Source organism: Pectinophora gossypiella, chromosome 19, assembly GCF_024362695.1.
Source record: "Pectinophora gossypiella chromosome 19, ilPecGoss1.1, whole genome shotgun sequence".
NCBI lineage: Eukaryota > Metazoa > Arthropoda > Insecta > Lepidoptera > Gelechiidae > Pectinophora > Pectinophora gossypiella.
This window is the reverse complement of record NC_065422.1, coordinates 14028467-14045125: the sequence shown is the minus strand read 5'-3', so window position 1 is coordinate 14045125 and position 16659 is coordinate 14028467. Positions and strand designations below refer to the sequence as shown.

The following is a 16659-nucleotide window of genomic DNA, read 5'->3' as shown; positions in this document are numbered from 1 at the left end:
TAAAAAATTATGACAAATCAATACTATGCGTAACTAGTAATAGGACAAGTACACAATAGTATGCCATGGTAAATTATTACATAAAATTTTATGAGTAAAAATAGAGAACCAAATTATTACTATACTCTGGAACTTCGGAAACCTTCAGAACATTATCATTTTCAGCATAATAAATATTTCGGAACTAAAATATTATTAAAAATAAAAATATCTATTAAGAGTATTCTGAGTAAAAACTTTATGACGAGTCATTTTATAAACAATGTAGGATAGGAATAACAAAATTAGGAACAAAAATTTTATATTTTTTTTATGAATAGTGATGATTATGAAGAAAAAATGCTATATGGTCACAGTTCTAACCTAACCTACACTTGTCTCTGTCTAGTAGCACCTCATTTCTAGTTGCAATTTAATAGTCAGTGAAGTCGCATTTTTATTCTAAAATAGTTGAAAGCATTTTTGAGTTCGGATTACTTCCTACTTACAAACAAACTTACATACAAATGTTGTTTTTTTTTATAATAACAATTTTATGAAGAGTAACACAATGTATGAGATAAAAATATGTATATGGAGTAAAATTTTATGAAGCAGAAATTTATGTGGTAATTGCTTATGAATAAAGAGTATTAGTAGTAACGACGTTAGGAAGAGTGAGTATTTATGAATAGTGAGTCTTATGAAGAAAAATTTTATGAGGAACATTTTATAAACTTCAATGTTATGAATAAAATATGTATGTGAACAAAGGGGGCTCCCCAGTCGTATATTTGCCTGCTGACCGCTCGCATTCTTTCTATCATTAAGCATATTCGGGAAACTATCTATTTCACTTATTTTAGCAGTACTTAAACATAATATTCTTATCAAGTGAACATGAATTGTGAAATACGTATAAGGTACTTGCACCGAATAAGCACCACCTTTATTAGAATCGTTATAAATTGAAATTATAAAGATTTTTCTACTTAAAATCTTTAAAATAATAAATATAATTTTATGAAAAATCTACCAATGCCAAATATTTGCAGAAATAAATTTGTATGATTAGTTATCTAAAAAGCCTCTTAAAAAAATGTCTACGTTTGGCCAAATTAGGAACCCGGGTTGCTAAGGGCCATGATACTATGGCGGCGAGGGTGTGCTGCCGCCAAAGGATGTTTTTCGGGGTACCGAACTGAGCATAGTACCCCGCTAGCCACAAGTTGGTAGTGTGACTAGGGATCGACGATCTAACAGTGTTGTGTTGGAAGATGTATATATGCGTCTTGCTGTGTAAACTTCGATACCGCGTTTCACGACCGCTTGAAGAATGTGGCGCCATCTGTTGCATGTGAGCGGAACTAGGTGGCCAACTAGTTGGGTCCGCTACAATACAATTATTGTATTTAAATTATTTTACAATAATACCATTATTAATTTAACAGAACTATTTAATATTTAACTAATTAAATTAGTATTATATTACATACGAATATTCACCAAACGAGCAGAAATTATAAAGTGGCCTTTATTGGCTATACAGGGTGTTAGTAACATCGTAACGAAAACTTTGAGGGATGATTCTGGCCATAATTCTGAGTTGATATCAAGTGGAATTTTCCGTCGCAAAAGTATGGAACGGAAAATAATTTAAATAAGCTCTAAAATTTTCATGACTTCTCCGACAGGAAATTACACTTGATATCGACTCAGAATCATGGTCTGAATCATCCCCTTCAGTATTTGTTACAGTGTCACTAACACCCATACCTACTTGTATGGCTACTGTATGTACTTGTATGGGGTGTAAGTGACATCGTAACGAATACTGAGAGGGATGATTCAACTGATTATTCGAGTATAGAAGTATAGAATTGAAAATAATTTAAAAAAAAACTAAAAAAATAACATGAATTTTGCGACGGAAAATTCCACTTGATATTAACTCAGAATCATGGTCTGAATCTACCCTCTGAGTATTCGTTACGTTGTCACTAACACCCTGTATGAAACTGAAAATTAAAAATAAATCGAATTTTATTGCAATTATAAAATATATATATATACACTTCTCATCAAAAAAATCGAAACACTTCCGTTTTCATTGTTTCTGTCCGAATTTAACACAAAAAAGAATTCATACGATGAAAAAAAATACATAAATGTATAGCTGGCAGTTTGGCCATTACAGTAATAAGCGAAAATTCTAAATTCAAAATTAGAATTTCATTTGTTTATCTTATAAACGAAATGAATCACTGTTTTGAGACAAATGTGTGTTTAGGGTTGGAGTACATTTAGCGTTTAAAAACTAAAAATTGGCGCCTATCCTTAAACTTTTTGTTTTTTATTTCAATACTGTGACTTTGGGACGTCTGAAAAAAGGTTTTTTTTCTAAAACGTATGGATACTTCGCCCAATTATTGCTGGATTCTGGCCTTAGTCAGCGTGTTGTGGCTGCAAGACTGCATCTAAGCCTGTCATCTGTTCATAGTCTATAAACGTTATCGGGAGACTGGTTTGTTCACGCGCCGTTCAGGATCTGGCAGGAATCGGGTCACTTCTGAGCGAGATGATCGATTTATTGTAACAACTTCTTTAAGAAATCGACGCCTTAACGCTTTTCAACTGCAGCAGCGGCTTCGTGTTGTACGAAGGGTGGCTGTAAGTGACTCTACAATTAGAAGAAGGTTGAAGGATCGTGGACTGGTACCGCATAAGCCAGCAAATGGGCCGAAATTAACTGCAGACCATCGAAGAGCGCGCCTTAACTTTGCACGTGAGCACCTAAATTGGTCATACCTACAGTGGAGCAAAGTTCTCTTTTCTGATGAGTGTAAAATTATGCTGTATGGTAACGACGGAAGGAACAAGGTCTACAGAAGAGACGGAGAACGCTATGCACAATGCTGCATTGAAGAAAAGGTCAGCTATGGTGGCGGTTCGTGGACGGTTTGGGGAGGAATCAGCGCCGACGGTAAGACAGAGCTTGCTTTCGTGTCTGGGCCACGTCTGCCTGCACTAAACTGTCATCGGTACGTCGAAGAGTGTCTCGAGCCTCATGTGATGCCCTATGCACATTTTATTGGCAACGGCTTCATATTCATGCACGACAATGCTAGGGCTCACACCGCTGGCGTCGTACGAGATTATCTTAACGAAGTCGATATCTCTATTATGGAATGGCCAGCAAGAAGCCCGGACATGAATCCCATTGAACATCTGTGGGATGAATTAAAGAGACGAATTCGAGCAAGAGATCCTGCCCCAGAAACACTTAGCCAGCTGCAAGATGCAATCCAAGAGGAATGGGACAATATACCACAGCATGTGATCGTGACTCTCATCCGATCGATGAAGAACCGTATGGAAGCAGTAATTAGAGCTCGGGGAGGGAATACAAGTTATTAAATAAACGTTTTTTAGCTTTTTTTTTCATTTACGTGTGTTGTTTTATCCATTTCCTTTATACTCCATACGGAATAAAAATGACTCATTTAACAAAATACGAAACCTATGAAAAATTCATTTAAATTTAGAACATTAACATTAAGATTTGATAAGCTCATATTACTCACTATTAAACGACATTTAACATTTATTCCTAAATGTACACATTTTTCTGATAATCCTGACAAAGCGTAAACTTGCAAGGTGTTTCGATTTTTTTGATGAGAAGTGTATATATATATATATATATATATTCTTTTTAAATAACAATTAAACGTTTTTTAGACAGTTAATTACAGCATTTTAAAACATAAAACCCATATTTTTTTTAATCAATAGTATCTATACCCATGATGGACCATATTAAAAGTATGAAAGAAGCATTTTTTAATCGTTTCGGATCGGGTTTTTTTTTTCAGTCTTGATATATAAACCAACGATACATTAATATTTTAAAGACATAAGAATTTGTTAAACTTTATAAAGTATTTGTATAGAATCTCTCACTGTTGGTGAATTGCGCTGATTTACGCTACAAGCGTAGGGTCTTAATAAGGCCCGGCCGTAATAGTGCCCAAAGAGTGGTCTTTATTAAAATTTCGAGTTTTGGGCTGAAAATTCCATTTTGTAGTAAAAATTGTTACTAAAACAAAGTAATTTCTTGGCAGAACTTTGTTAGAACATAAAAGTATGTTTTATTATTAAAACTATTTACAAAACGCAGGTATTTTCACCAAAATAAACAAAAGAAGGTTTCGTCAATTTTATAAAACGGTCTTTCAATCAGCTGTTTGACACAAACCCAAAGCTACTGTCAAATTGGCGGTGCTCAACCAAAATACCCCGACTGCATTTTGGCTATGGGTGGTTTAGGATGCTGCGAGGGAAAGGAGACAGGTCATTTCTGCCCCAGGCCCGGCGCAAAAGAAACTTATCTCATAATGTACGTAAAATTAGGTAAATTAAATCTAAAAAATCCGCATTGCTTATATAAATTGCGAACTGGCAGCTACATTTAACATGTCGTGAAGAACTGTTGACAGGACGATACACAGCGTTAGAAGCTGTCTCTTACAAGATTTTGTTCCTCAACACATCGGACTAGACCATACGACTGGTAATAATCGATTTTAATGTTTAACTTATTCAATAAAAAAAAATAAACAAAAAATAAACGAAAAAACTAAAAATATAATGTTGCGCCTTTACAAAAACATTAATAGGCAAATTCAGTATGTTCGCCAAATATTTCAGCGATGCGGACTTTTTAGATTTACTTTACCTAATTTTACGAAAATTATGAGATAAGTTTCATTCGCGCCGGGCCTGGGTTAATTTTGTATGGGCCGTGACCAGTCTCCTTTGATGCAGTTTTGAAAATGTAGAAGTGTGAGTTTTGCTCATGGTCCTTATTAGGCGCCGGCCGTTAACCTGAAGTAGAGGTAGGGCCACGCCGTCGTCGTGTGGTTCATATGCCGGGAGCTGGTTCCACCAATTGCCGTGTGACGTTTATCTGCTTAGATTCGTCTATTGGTCAAAACCCCCGATATGTTTCTGCCGCGTGCAGCGTGCCGCTTTTGCTGTGCATCTCACAAAAAAAGAAGTGAAATCCTAACAAAAAAAGAAACATGTAAAATGTTGCCAAGACGAGATCATATCTCGATCACAATGACAAAAAGTCATCAGATCTCATGTAGCGCCAAGTTTCTAACTCTACACGTCCTAATTATACAAACTATAAGTTCACAAACTCTTCACGTTAAGCAAAATATGTGGCATGGCCGTTTCGCTACCATCATATGAACTTAAGGTGAAAAAACTATTTCGCTATCGCCACCATAGGTAACTTTATTGACTGTTCATTGCTATTCTGTTATAACGTGCTTCTTATAGTAACAAAACGGGCAAGCTCCATATTTTGCCCGACGTGTAGTGTTTGTGAACTCATAGTTTGTATAATTAGGACGTGCTTGACTGGGACCGTCACCATCTGAGCTATATTTAAAGTCGAAAGACTGTTCTTTAAATATCTAAATCCCATTGTTTAACTATTGTGCCTGGAAATCTCGACCGCAAGAGATATTTGTGTCACACATGTTCAAAATCATGTTGTGCTGTTTTTTTATATCTCTGTCTGTTTTGCTTACAAACACTCATTCAATTAACATTAAAATAGTACACCCGTTGATGTCTTTTCTATGGAGCGTGCAACTGAATTTATCGCCAATCGATGGAGTCAATAATTTGATTAATTTAATTTGATTAACTTATTGTTAAATAGTCATTATTCATCAAGTATACCTAAAGCTATATTAACCGTCTAATCGCTGCTCCAGGAGGAAGTTGTATCTAGAGTAGTGAATGAAAAACGTTACGCGTCAGGTATTCACCCACCTACTCTTGTTTTATATTAAACTAGGTATGCACCGCGCTGTTCTCCACGCTCCCCTGGCGCAACCACAGGCTCTGCCATTTCTATCCCTGTCCACCCCACAGAGGAGTTTATTATTTAAAATCGTTTTATAGGTACTTCCTTCTCAACTACCGCGTGTTACATGCCTTTTATCCCTTGCTTTATCTTACACCGTTAGTCGTTCTCACATAATCGCAGGTCGTCCTCCACACTCGTTCCTCGAAGTAGGTCCCAACGAGTCGAGTGTCCGTCGTTGTAGTACTCCAGCGTAGAACAGCAACTCGATTCGGATCGTGGACTCTACATCCCGGTGTATCTCGGCTCGTAATATGAAAAGTTTTCATTTTGAACATAATGAGTGAAGTTTGTCCGAGAGCATCGGAGAAAGATAGACGCCGGCGGAGGACGGAGGCTGCGAGTGAGGTCGGCGCGCCAGACTCGGCGGCTCCGCCGGCGCGGGGCGGGGCGGGGGCGGGGGGCGGCGGCGCCGGCAGTCCCCGCGCGGCGCGCGCCCTGCACGGACGTGTCCTACACGAATGAGTCGCGAGCCACGCACCACGTGCACACGTGCGATATCGCGCGGATATACCGCCGCAGAGTGCATCGCGAGTTACACGCGCTCAAGGCGAGCGACGTCGGCCAGTGCAGTGCGAGTGTAGAGCGGAGAGCGGCTCGGAGTGCAGTGCGGTGGGTGCCGGCGATGGCGCCGGGCGGGCCCGGCGCGCGCTGAGCATGCGTGTGGGCGCGGCGCCGGCGCTGGCGCTGCTGGCGCTGTGGCTGGCGGCGGCGGGCGGCGACGGCGGCGGCGGCTGCGTGGCGGCGCCGGGCTGCGCGTGCGCGGAGGGCGGCGCGCGGCTCGCGTGCGCGGGCGCAGGGCTGCGGCAGCTGCCGCCGCTGCACGCCGGCCTGCTACAGCTGTGAGTGATCACAAACACACCATATTACTTATCATATATTCCCCTCGATCACTCCCTCATCCGGCTTGCCTTTCCTTCCAACCTCCGAACCCGACGATTTTGATCCACACTTTATGTAAATGTACCTGCCTACAGTAAAAAGCTAAAAAAGCACCGGTCTGCGAAGCCGGACGTCAACCAATATGCAAACTTGCCATATTTAGGTAACATAACGATAACATAAGCTCACGACTTTGCACACTACAGAATACCTACGTAGCAGCCTAGTAGATAGTAGTTACCAAGCCCTTACCAATAGACCAATAATATCCAACAGCTACAGCAGATTATTATTAAGTATAACTATGGTTTAGTTGTAAACTAAGTATTAGAGCCGGGGGACGAAACAAAAATCATCGATATGAATTATTAACTTATAAACACAGGCTGTAAAAGCTTCAATCAACAGTGTGCGTCGGCGCACCGCGCTCAAACGGCAGCGTTCAGATCTAGATTCCCTGCTGACTTGCTTGCCGCCACGCGGTACATCTTGTATTCACTGAACAGACGCTGCTATTCATCATAAAATCAGTATTAGTTTATTTTGTTCAAGCCTAGATTGAAGTACCTACTTATCATATTTACGATTGTAACGCTGAGCCACTATCGACTTTTTATAAGGTGTTGAAGTTGAAACAACTTTGATTTCTCTTTCCTTGAACGCGGCTCGCGCCGTCTCACTTACTTGTTTGAGTATTACATACCTACCTAGCTATAGTTGTTGTTTTCCGATATCCTTTCGAAAGTCTGTGAGATACTATGTCTTACAGATGATTACATACAGTTTACATAAATTTATCAGCGAGGTGTAGAATCGATTTGGCTAAAGTGTTACCTACAATTTTGTTTTAGATAAAAAAAATCCTAATTGCTCGCGGCACGGTTGGCGTGCAGACCCTGCTCACAAGTTTTACTTATCTTACTGCCACAAGTTGAGAGCTGATTACCGAATAGGTACTGTGAAAGTTCTGAATTCCGGTCAGAATTAAGCGGGTATACCCGCGGCGGGACCTGCCACTCAGTAACTTCTATTACGATAGGTAAGTACAGGAGATACAGAGTGGCGTGTCCCGCGGGTCTCGCCGCTAGCGGGCGGAGAGCTCGCGACAACAAGTCTGCTGAAGTCTCAACCGGCGTACCTACCTCGTATCGAGCCGCAGGTTGTTGGCAGCCGCGGGACGAGCCCCGCCGTGGCCTCACAACCTTTACCAGATTCACGACTTACATCTAATACGATGAGATCAATAGTCACACCATCCGTTTCTTTTTTAGTGTACATAAATGATTTACCTAGTGCAGAACCAAGCAAACATTGTGCTGTTCGCGAATGACCCTTCTCTTATAATGTAAAATTGACAGAAAGTTAAATGAACTTGATGAAGCAAACAGCGCCCTGTCGCAGGTTCTAAGTTGGTTTACAGTAAAAATCTAGTTCTGAATGCTAAGAAAACGAAGTGTATAAAATAAGTTTTACATTATTATTATTAATTATTGTTTTACATTAATTATTTTATAATTACCTTACCTTATGGTTGCCTGGAAGAAATCGCTTTAAGCGATAAGGCCGCCATTTGCCATGTACTTAATTAAGAGACTTTTTGTAATTATTTATTTTTTAGTTTGGTGCAATAAAGTATATTTGTATTGTGTTGTATTGTAATTAACGACGATAAACTAGATTTTCTGGAACACACTGTCTTCTTATGAAAAAAACTTCAATGGGGCCCAAATATTGTACTACTAGCGGGTAGGCTAAGTTCAGCAGCATAATATGCCGTCGTAAGGATCCGACAACTCACAGATGTACCCACTGCTAGACTTGTCTAATTACACACATATTTTTATTATCCATAATAAAGTCAATATTCTGTGGTAGTTGTTTATAGTTCAGAAACTAGTCAATTTTCGTCTTATTTAAATTTACCTGTAATAATATCTGAATCGAAATGTAAAAATACTTGCATCATCAGCGAACCTGACGCTGAGTGGTCAACTATTAAAGGAAAATCATTTCCCTCCAAGAAAAAAAAAACCTATTTGTCATACTGGCGTGACAACCTGGTGTGACCACGAGTCCGGAGGGAATCATTTACATAAACCAAAAACAAAAGGGGTCCCAAAACACTGCCTTGAAGAACACCTAGTTTAATTTTCTCATATTTCGATTGGATTTGTAGTATGACCTCTCTTGTGGTTCTCTCATATGAGTCCAAAATGTGTTCCTCTAGTTATTAAATAATGTAATATATACCTACATTGATTTAAAAGATGTGTTGATGTCGCAGTTTCTTGTCATTTCTTCTCCTAGCAAATTGACCTTCAACAATAAATGATTCTGATTTCTGACACGACACAATCCTCTTACAGCCTATTGAACATGATATCTCTGTTGGAGCTGAGAAAGAAAGACGACGCGGCGACGGCCGTATTCGGTGTGATATCGGGCGATACATCGTAACATTGATGTAATACAAAAGTAATCCCCTCCGGCGGGGAGTTGTCAGTGCGCGGGGGGCAGGACGGGGGGTGGCAGCTTTTAATCAAGGCTCGGAATGTCGCTATTAGTTGTGGTCCGGCCGCCTCGCCGTGCCGCGCGCCGGGGGCTACAGTGGCCACACAACACGCATGATACGTGGATGATCTACCATGGATGGACTTCTTCTCTCGTGTGGGTTGTGATCGTGTTGTGGGTTGTGAGGGATTGTGATCAATCACCGCTCTGGTGTCAGGGCTATTATTGAACTGCTAAAAGCCCCTGACATGATTCGTCTGATAACTGCATACGTTAAATTAAAAACTATTGCATTCTATGTGGTACATAGAGGTGGTGGAAAAATAAACGATGGACCCTGCTAGGGTATAATAAAATAAACTTAAAATAACTTAAGTATTCTATAACTCAAAATTTTCAAATTTACTTTTTGGATGAATCATTAAGATATCTTAAATATCTTGTACCAAATAAGGCTCTTTTGTATGAGGTATGTGTTCAACTTTGTAATAAATGTACCTGTTATATTCTTCTATTGCTATTCATGTGTTGGGGATATAATTGTAAAATGTCCTTCCAACCACGGAACATCTTACTTTCGGACAATAGGGAGATCAGCCTGTGTTTTCCAAACCAAACTAGGGGGAAGTAAAGTCATTTTCGTGATATGTCCCCACCGTAATATAACTATGGACTATCCTGGTCATATTCCTTGTAAAATATACAACTGATAATTATTTAGAGAGTAAAAGTTTCTGTTTGTAATTACGAGTAAGCATTTCAAATACCGACCGTATTTGTCAAGAAAATTTAAGTTTATTTTTAGCTTGCTATTGCCGTCTAATTACAAGTTGAGATACACTCACAGCACACAGTCGTTCTGGTGCTTGTCTATTTCTGCAGGCTTGAAGGTCTGCGGAATAAACGTGATAAACGCTACGAATACGTTCAGATTTCGAGGGAAGAAGTAACCAGCAGCCGCCAGCGCACATATTCCGTGCACGTCGCGCCGCCGCCGGCTGCTCTCTATATGTATGAGATTGCAATCTTACACCCACAACGACCCTCGTTGACGTACCCACATGCCGAACGGACGATTGTATTGTGTTTTCTTTCACACAAAGTAATGACAAAACAATCAGTAATGCTTTTACTTTAGCAGGAGGAGACATATCTCTATTATCTGTTACATCACTCGTTTGTTTGAAAAATTGTAATAAATTATTCGAAACCCAAGTCTCGCGAGTCTTCCCCTGCCAGAGTACACAGTATGCAGATCCCTGTGAACGTCAGCACGAGGCGCACGCGAGATACTGACACAACGAACCTTCTCTTTGCTCAGCCATTAGCGTGAGTAATCGATGAAAACGCGTCTAAATAAAGACTCCCTATAAAAGAGGTTCCGTAACCCTAACCCACTTATCTCACGAGGTAAAGACTTGAGGGAAACTGGGGTTTATAATATGTTCATTTTTAATACCGTTCAGTTTTGCCTGACATGAGCCAATTTCCGTTTAATATTCTGACGGCATTAAGATGGATTGCTTCCAGCGCGGAGCCGTGCCTACCAGGGACGTGTGCTCGGCAGCGGCACTAGGACACCACCTCATGTGTAAAGTTCAGAACAATCTACAATTGGTGAGCTCCATACGCTGAACCTCTCATATCTTCATTTCATTTCTCACTGTCACCAGATGGTAATTTGCGCTTCCCAATTTAAATTATATTCAGGAGTTACGCACAGCAATCTTATCTTCCTTGGTATTGAATTTTTGTATTGAGTCTATACTATCACAAGCTAGCTTGCAGCCGTTCCTGGTATCACGATTTACGCACGCCGTGCTGCCGGGGCAGAGTCACTTGTCTTTGGATGCCGCCGACTCCAAATACTGGGTAGACGGGATCATGGCATGCCACCGCAACGAAAGAAGAAATCGTTTTTGAGATAAATTTGCTTTCTGAATATATTTTTTATACCTTGACTTAATGCGTGAGTAACTGAGATGCAAAATTAAATAAATATTTATTTATCCATCTTTCCTATTCAAATTAAAAATTATTTCCTAGAAATATCAACCAAAATGTCGCTTGTAGAAGAATTATTTTAGAATGCACGGTACATAACGATGTTTCCTTTATTTCTGTTTAAGTATTAAATCTCGTTCCCTAAGTAAGCCGACTGACTGATTCTCGAGACATTTCAGGAATGTTACGGTGCATCCACACCGCTGGTACTTGCTGTTGAGCAACATTGCGCAACACATTCCGAGATATCCGGCCGAGATGTGTGGAGTCAGGTCAGTATGTCCTGCGTATATCGCGGGGCATGCGGTGCGGTCGGTGCATCGTGCGGAGATAAATATAGGTGCGGAAGTGCGCGCCGGCCGCAGCATCACACCCCCCCCCCCCTGCTGTCGCGCCCCCACCACCCGCGCGGCGCAAGGACGCCGGACAGAAATAGTGCGTCCTCGGCCCTTCCCTCAACGCACTGCCCTATTTCAATGTATCTGTGCAACTCACAAATTAATTGTTCATAATCAATAAAATCACAATCCAGATTCAGATAAAACACCCGACCATATCTATTTCTAAAATGTTCAAAATAAACTCTTTAACGAAAATAAAATTAAACGGATTATAGCACTCAAAATAAGATTGTCCTAATTTCGAATGACGTAGATGATAAATGTCAGTCATCAACACGACATGTACGTAGTGTGTGTGCGGGCGTGGTCGCGGCTGTGAGCTGCGAGCAGACACGTAGCGCGCACTGCTGGCTGTGTGGCTGGTGTGTGTAGCGTGCGGGGGCGCACTCCGTCGAATATAATAAATACACTCCACTTGGAAATACCAATATAATACAAACCAACCAGTTTTACGATTATGCAAAGAGCAAGAAAAAATACTAACTAAAGCCATCTAAGTGCGGATTGCATTTCTCGATAGAGAAACTTCTTTGAAATTCATTTATCGAGCGTCCTTGCACTGATTTCTCATAATACGAGCTCGACCTATTTATTCTCAGTAGGGTTCTGATACCTTTGCACGGCCCACGAGTGACGTGGGAGCGCAGTATCGATCGCGATCCATGTGAACGACCTTCGTCCGCATGCACTTGCGGCGTGCACAGCGCGGTCGAGGCCGGCCGGTGCCGCCGCCGACACCGCACGCATGCCCTAACAGCTTGCGGTGCACACATTACTATCACATGGGACATACAATCAGCCGGCGGGGCCCCGCGCCGCTCGGACTAATGACCACAAAACACAGCAATTAATCAGGCCCCGCACTGAGCGACCGGGATCACCGAGCGGGGGAGGGGAGCTTTCATTACAACACAAACAACTTGTACACGAAGGTCGAACATGGCTTTGAACGCTGAAATAGTAAGTAGTTATGTCTTACAAACCTGTAAAGATAAAATAATAATGCAATATACCTACTTTATTTGCAATTGGGGTAGTCAGTCAGTGGTATAGATCACATGATCAACTAAGTACTTAAGTAAGTACCCACGTTTCACTGAGCTTTTACAGTTGACTACGACTCTTGTAGACGGCGATGCATCTCACGTTGGTCTAACAGACGAAATGACACAAAGTTGGCTCTACAGTGTAATGTATTGTGGAGGTGCGATTAATGGAATATATTGATCATAATACGGGATGTTTAGCATACTTGGCGGCGGCGGGCCCGGCGGCGGCGGCGGCGCGGGGCAAGTGTCGCGTCAGATAAGATCTCGCGGGAGGTTATTGACGTGATTTTTGGTAAAATTGAATTGCGTTTGTGAATGAGGGTGCGGGGGTGTGGTGTGTAGGGGGGGAGGTGTCGGCGGATGATGGATGTCCGGGTAACGAGCCCCCTCCCCCGCTGCCCGCCGCCCTCCCCGGGCTGATTAGCACACGGTGCCAACACCATGCACAGCTTCACTCCAACTACAATAGATTGTTGTATGATAACTTGCTAAGGAACCCGCGTCGACACAATGTCATTGACCTATAAATATAGAAATATATTTCTTCTGTGGGCTTGCTTGTCGTCCGTGTGGGACAGACCGCGGTATTATAAGCATACAACTATGTAAGGCACAAAATTAACACTAAAAACTGCACTTTGTTTGTTTTTAGGTACCTAAGTTCTTTTACGTTTTTTTTTTTGTTCGTAGGTACCTAAATAGCATCAAAATCTTATAAACCTACCACAATTGCACATTATACTTATCGTAAACAAAACAGTTCGTTTTCAAATCAATGAAAATTAACCATTAAATAAGTAAAGGCCACCGCAATGATTTACTTGTACCACAATATCTATGTAAATGTGATTATAAAATTATGCGCTCGCACTGACAGCTCACACGTCGCCATTACGAGACAAACGTCCTGGGATGAGGAAGCAGCGAGGATACAGGCGGGCGGCGCCGGCGCACGTGCCGAGGACGCGGCCTCATGTTACATGCAATTATTATCAATATGTAGTAATGACACCGACCGACTGTATAATAAGTGACAACAACATACCGCATCACACCTATATCCCCAAATGGGGTAGACAGAGGTGTATTATATACATCATACACCCACTTCTAGTCAGCTATGTTTAAGTCCTATGTAATAGGGGGCAATATACTTACTGAATCATTCTCCCGCCGACCACAGATAAACGTTAATAAAGCACATAAGGCCCGCGAATAGCTTCTCCATTATGGCTGCTATTTCTTCAACTGTTCTAATCCGTAAACATTGCAATCCGAAGCGATATTATATAATTTATTTTTGACGTGTTTTATTGTAGAGGTGCCACATATGCCTGTAACTACTTGGCCGGACAAACCGAAGCGATAGCATCGTGCTAGAAATGTACTTAAAAAAAGAATACCGACGTGCAGTTAAAATCCATAGTACTACGTAATCAAATAACGCCGGAATCAGTAACAAGTGTAGTGAACGTGTTTTGGTTGTGGCCACCACTCGCGACGAGAGACTAACAAGAGGCGGAACCCTCCTCCACTCTCCGATCAAGCAGAGCGCCTCAAGTGGCGACACATGGACAATACAATACAAATACACTAAAGACACATCACACATCTAAACGCACCAAAATATGTATACATATATTCTTAGTTGTAAGTTTTGTTATTTAATAGTAATGGGATGGCCTAACACTTGATATGTAGTCATATGCATATAATTAAAATGGTGGAATTACTGCTGTTATTAAGATTTTAGACCGTACCACTTTGATTTATCTTAATTCTACTTTAAATAATTTTTAATAATAGTTAATGGTATATGTTTTTTTATTAATATTGTTTGTAAAGTTGTTATTTTCTGTCATATAGTTTTTTTTTTCATTTTTGTTAATTTTGTATGAATGTTTATTTGGTTTCTTAAAGGTACCTTGTTTTTCCATCATCGCATTGGGCTTGCCTGTAATGGTGATGTGTTTGTACTATTAGATATAAGTATAAATAAATAAATAAATAAATACATGGACGAATCTAAAGAAAAAGAAAGAAAGAAACGCGAGACCAACACACGACTGCCACCACTGCACGACTGCCCCCATACGCGGACAAATTTCAACACCTAGCGAATGTTGCTGCAGAACTATGCAGTGTGCGACAATTTTTTTTGTATTTGAAGACATATATATTTGAATATACGTTCATAACGACATGCAGCCATTACTTTTATATTGGTTAGGGTGTCAGCAGAGGGACGATTCCGCAGCACCCGCGCGCAGTCATTATTATTCAACTGCTGGTAATTGTACGGTCGATTTCGTTCAGTGCTGAAGTCAGCATCACGTGGTTGGCTGCAATCGTGTGAAGTCGATTTTAACTACATGCAGTCCCGACTTCGTATACTGTACCCGCCAATACGAGTCTGACGTCATGACAACAAGAGCTTAACTCTCTAACAACAATATAATTTAATAAAGAGACAGCATGGCTCCCAGGTGTGCTCCCGAGTGACATCCAATATTACTTTAAAGTATAAAACGTTTAAATCCTTAGATTCACAAACAACTGCATATTGAAATGTAAATGTCCGATGACCACGGAGCTGGAACCAATTGCCCGATGTGTGCCAAAACTATACAGAATCCAACTAAATAATTCATATTTGACTCAGTCGAAAGCTTTGTTTACGTCCGTGTCCATTTGTAGCTTTTTGCATGACAAGCGCTATTGAGCTGTCGAGATTTTGTGAAGAGAGCTTTGTTACTTTTGTATCTTACATTCATAACATACATAATATCACGCCCATTTCTTGTTGGGGTAGATAGAGACCGCGGAATTCCACCCACTAACTCAATCCTGACACACCACTTTCGCTTCTTCCACTCTCATCAGAAACTAAAACTAATAAACTATTTTTTTATACTTAACTTAAAATAAGTTTAAAGCTTTATCATTATGTAATGAAACTTTTGCATTCCCTGGTCCGTACTGGTAGGTTTACAACAGCAGTGGATATAGGTAATGTTGCACATTAATGCGGAATATAAAAATAAGAAAAAAACAAATATGAAAAAGAAAAAGATGAAGGAAAGGAAGAATCCTAACCACTTGCGCTGTCCCTACACCTGAAAATAGCCCAGCTTAAAGAAAAAGGGAAACACTCACGTGATCAGCTTCTCTATTCTTCTTACCAGGCCTGGTTTTTGTTGACAGCACAAGTAGCAATCACAGCAGTCTCTATATTTAACAATTACTCAGCGGCGGCGGTACATTTACGATTATTTAAAATATTTGCGGAAAAAAACAAAAGCACGAACAAAACGTCACTATCACCGTCGGGGTTCACACACACAAGAAGTAAAAAGTTCTTAATTATTTGTTTTTTTTTTAATTCATAGTCTTTTTAGTGTGTTTCCCTTGGGTAGCTAGGCGTATTAACAGAAATATAAAAAGACATAACAAGTGGCTCAACCAGTTGTGTTGTTGCAGCGACGTGTCCAACAACAACATCACGTCGGTGCCGCGCGACGCGCTGCTGCCCGCCGTCGCGCTGCGCGACCTGTAAGTACCCGCACCTACGTCACCTGCGCACGCACACGCTGTACGTACTCACGAGCACGCTACAACTTACCCGGAGCATAATGCACTGCAGGAGGCTGTTTGATTAGCAACTGGTATTTATTAATAATAACCAGTTCCTAAATATGACACCAGAAGATTAAAACTACAACCATACTACTCAATACTGTGAGCAATATGGCTGTGGCAAGGGTCGCCATGTGGTGATGGGGCTTGGAGGAGATTGTTCAAAATAATAAGTCCTTTGGATATCGGGTTACACGTGTTCATTAAGACATGGTACTATGCAGAATGCCCTCTTACATCGAATACAATAATA

General features: G+C 40.7%; 1 protein-coding gene across 1 annotated transcript in view; it reads left to right on the top strand.

The window, feature by feature from the left end:
• Nucleotides 1–6202: 6202 nt before the first annotated feature.
• LOC126375409 (lutropin-choriogonadotropic hormone receptor-like) overlaps nt 6203–16659 on the top strand; it is a 33455-nt gene continuing 22998 nt past the window's right edge. The window contains exons 1-3 of the mRNA XM_050022316.1: nt 6203–6371; nt 6492–6765; nt 16251–16322. Of these exons, the coding sequence (XP_049878273.1) occupies nt 6203–6371; nt 6492–6765; nt 16251–16322 (515 nt within the window). The remainder of the gene's footprint in view (nt 6372–6491; nt 6766–16250; nt 16323–16659) is intronic.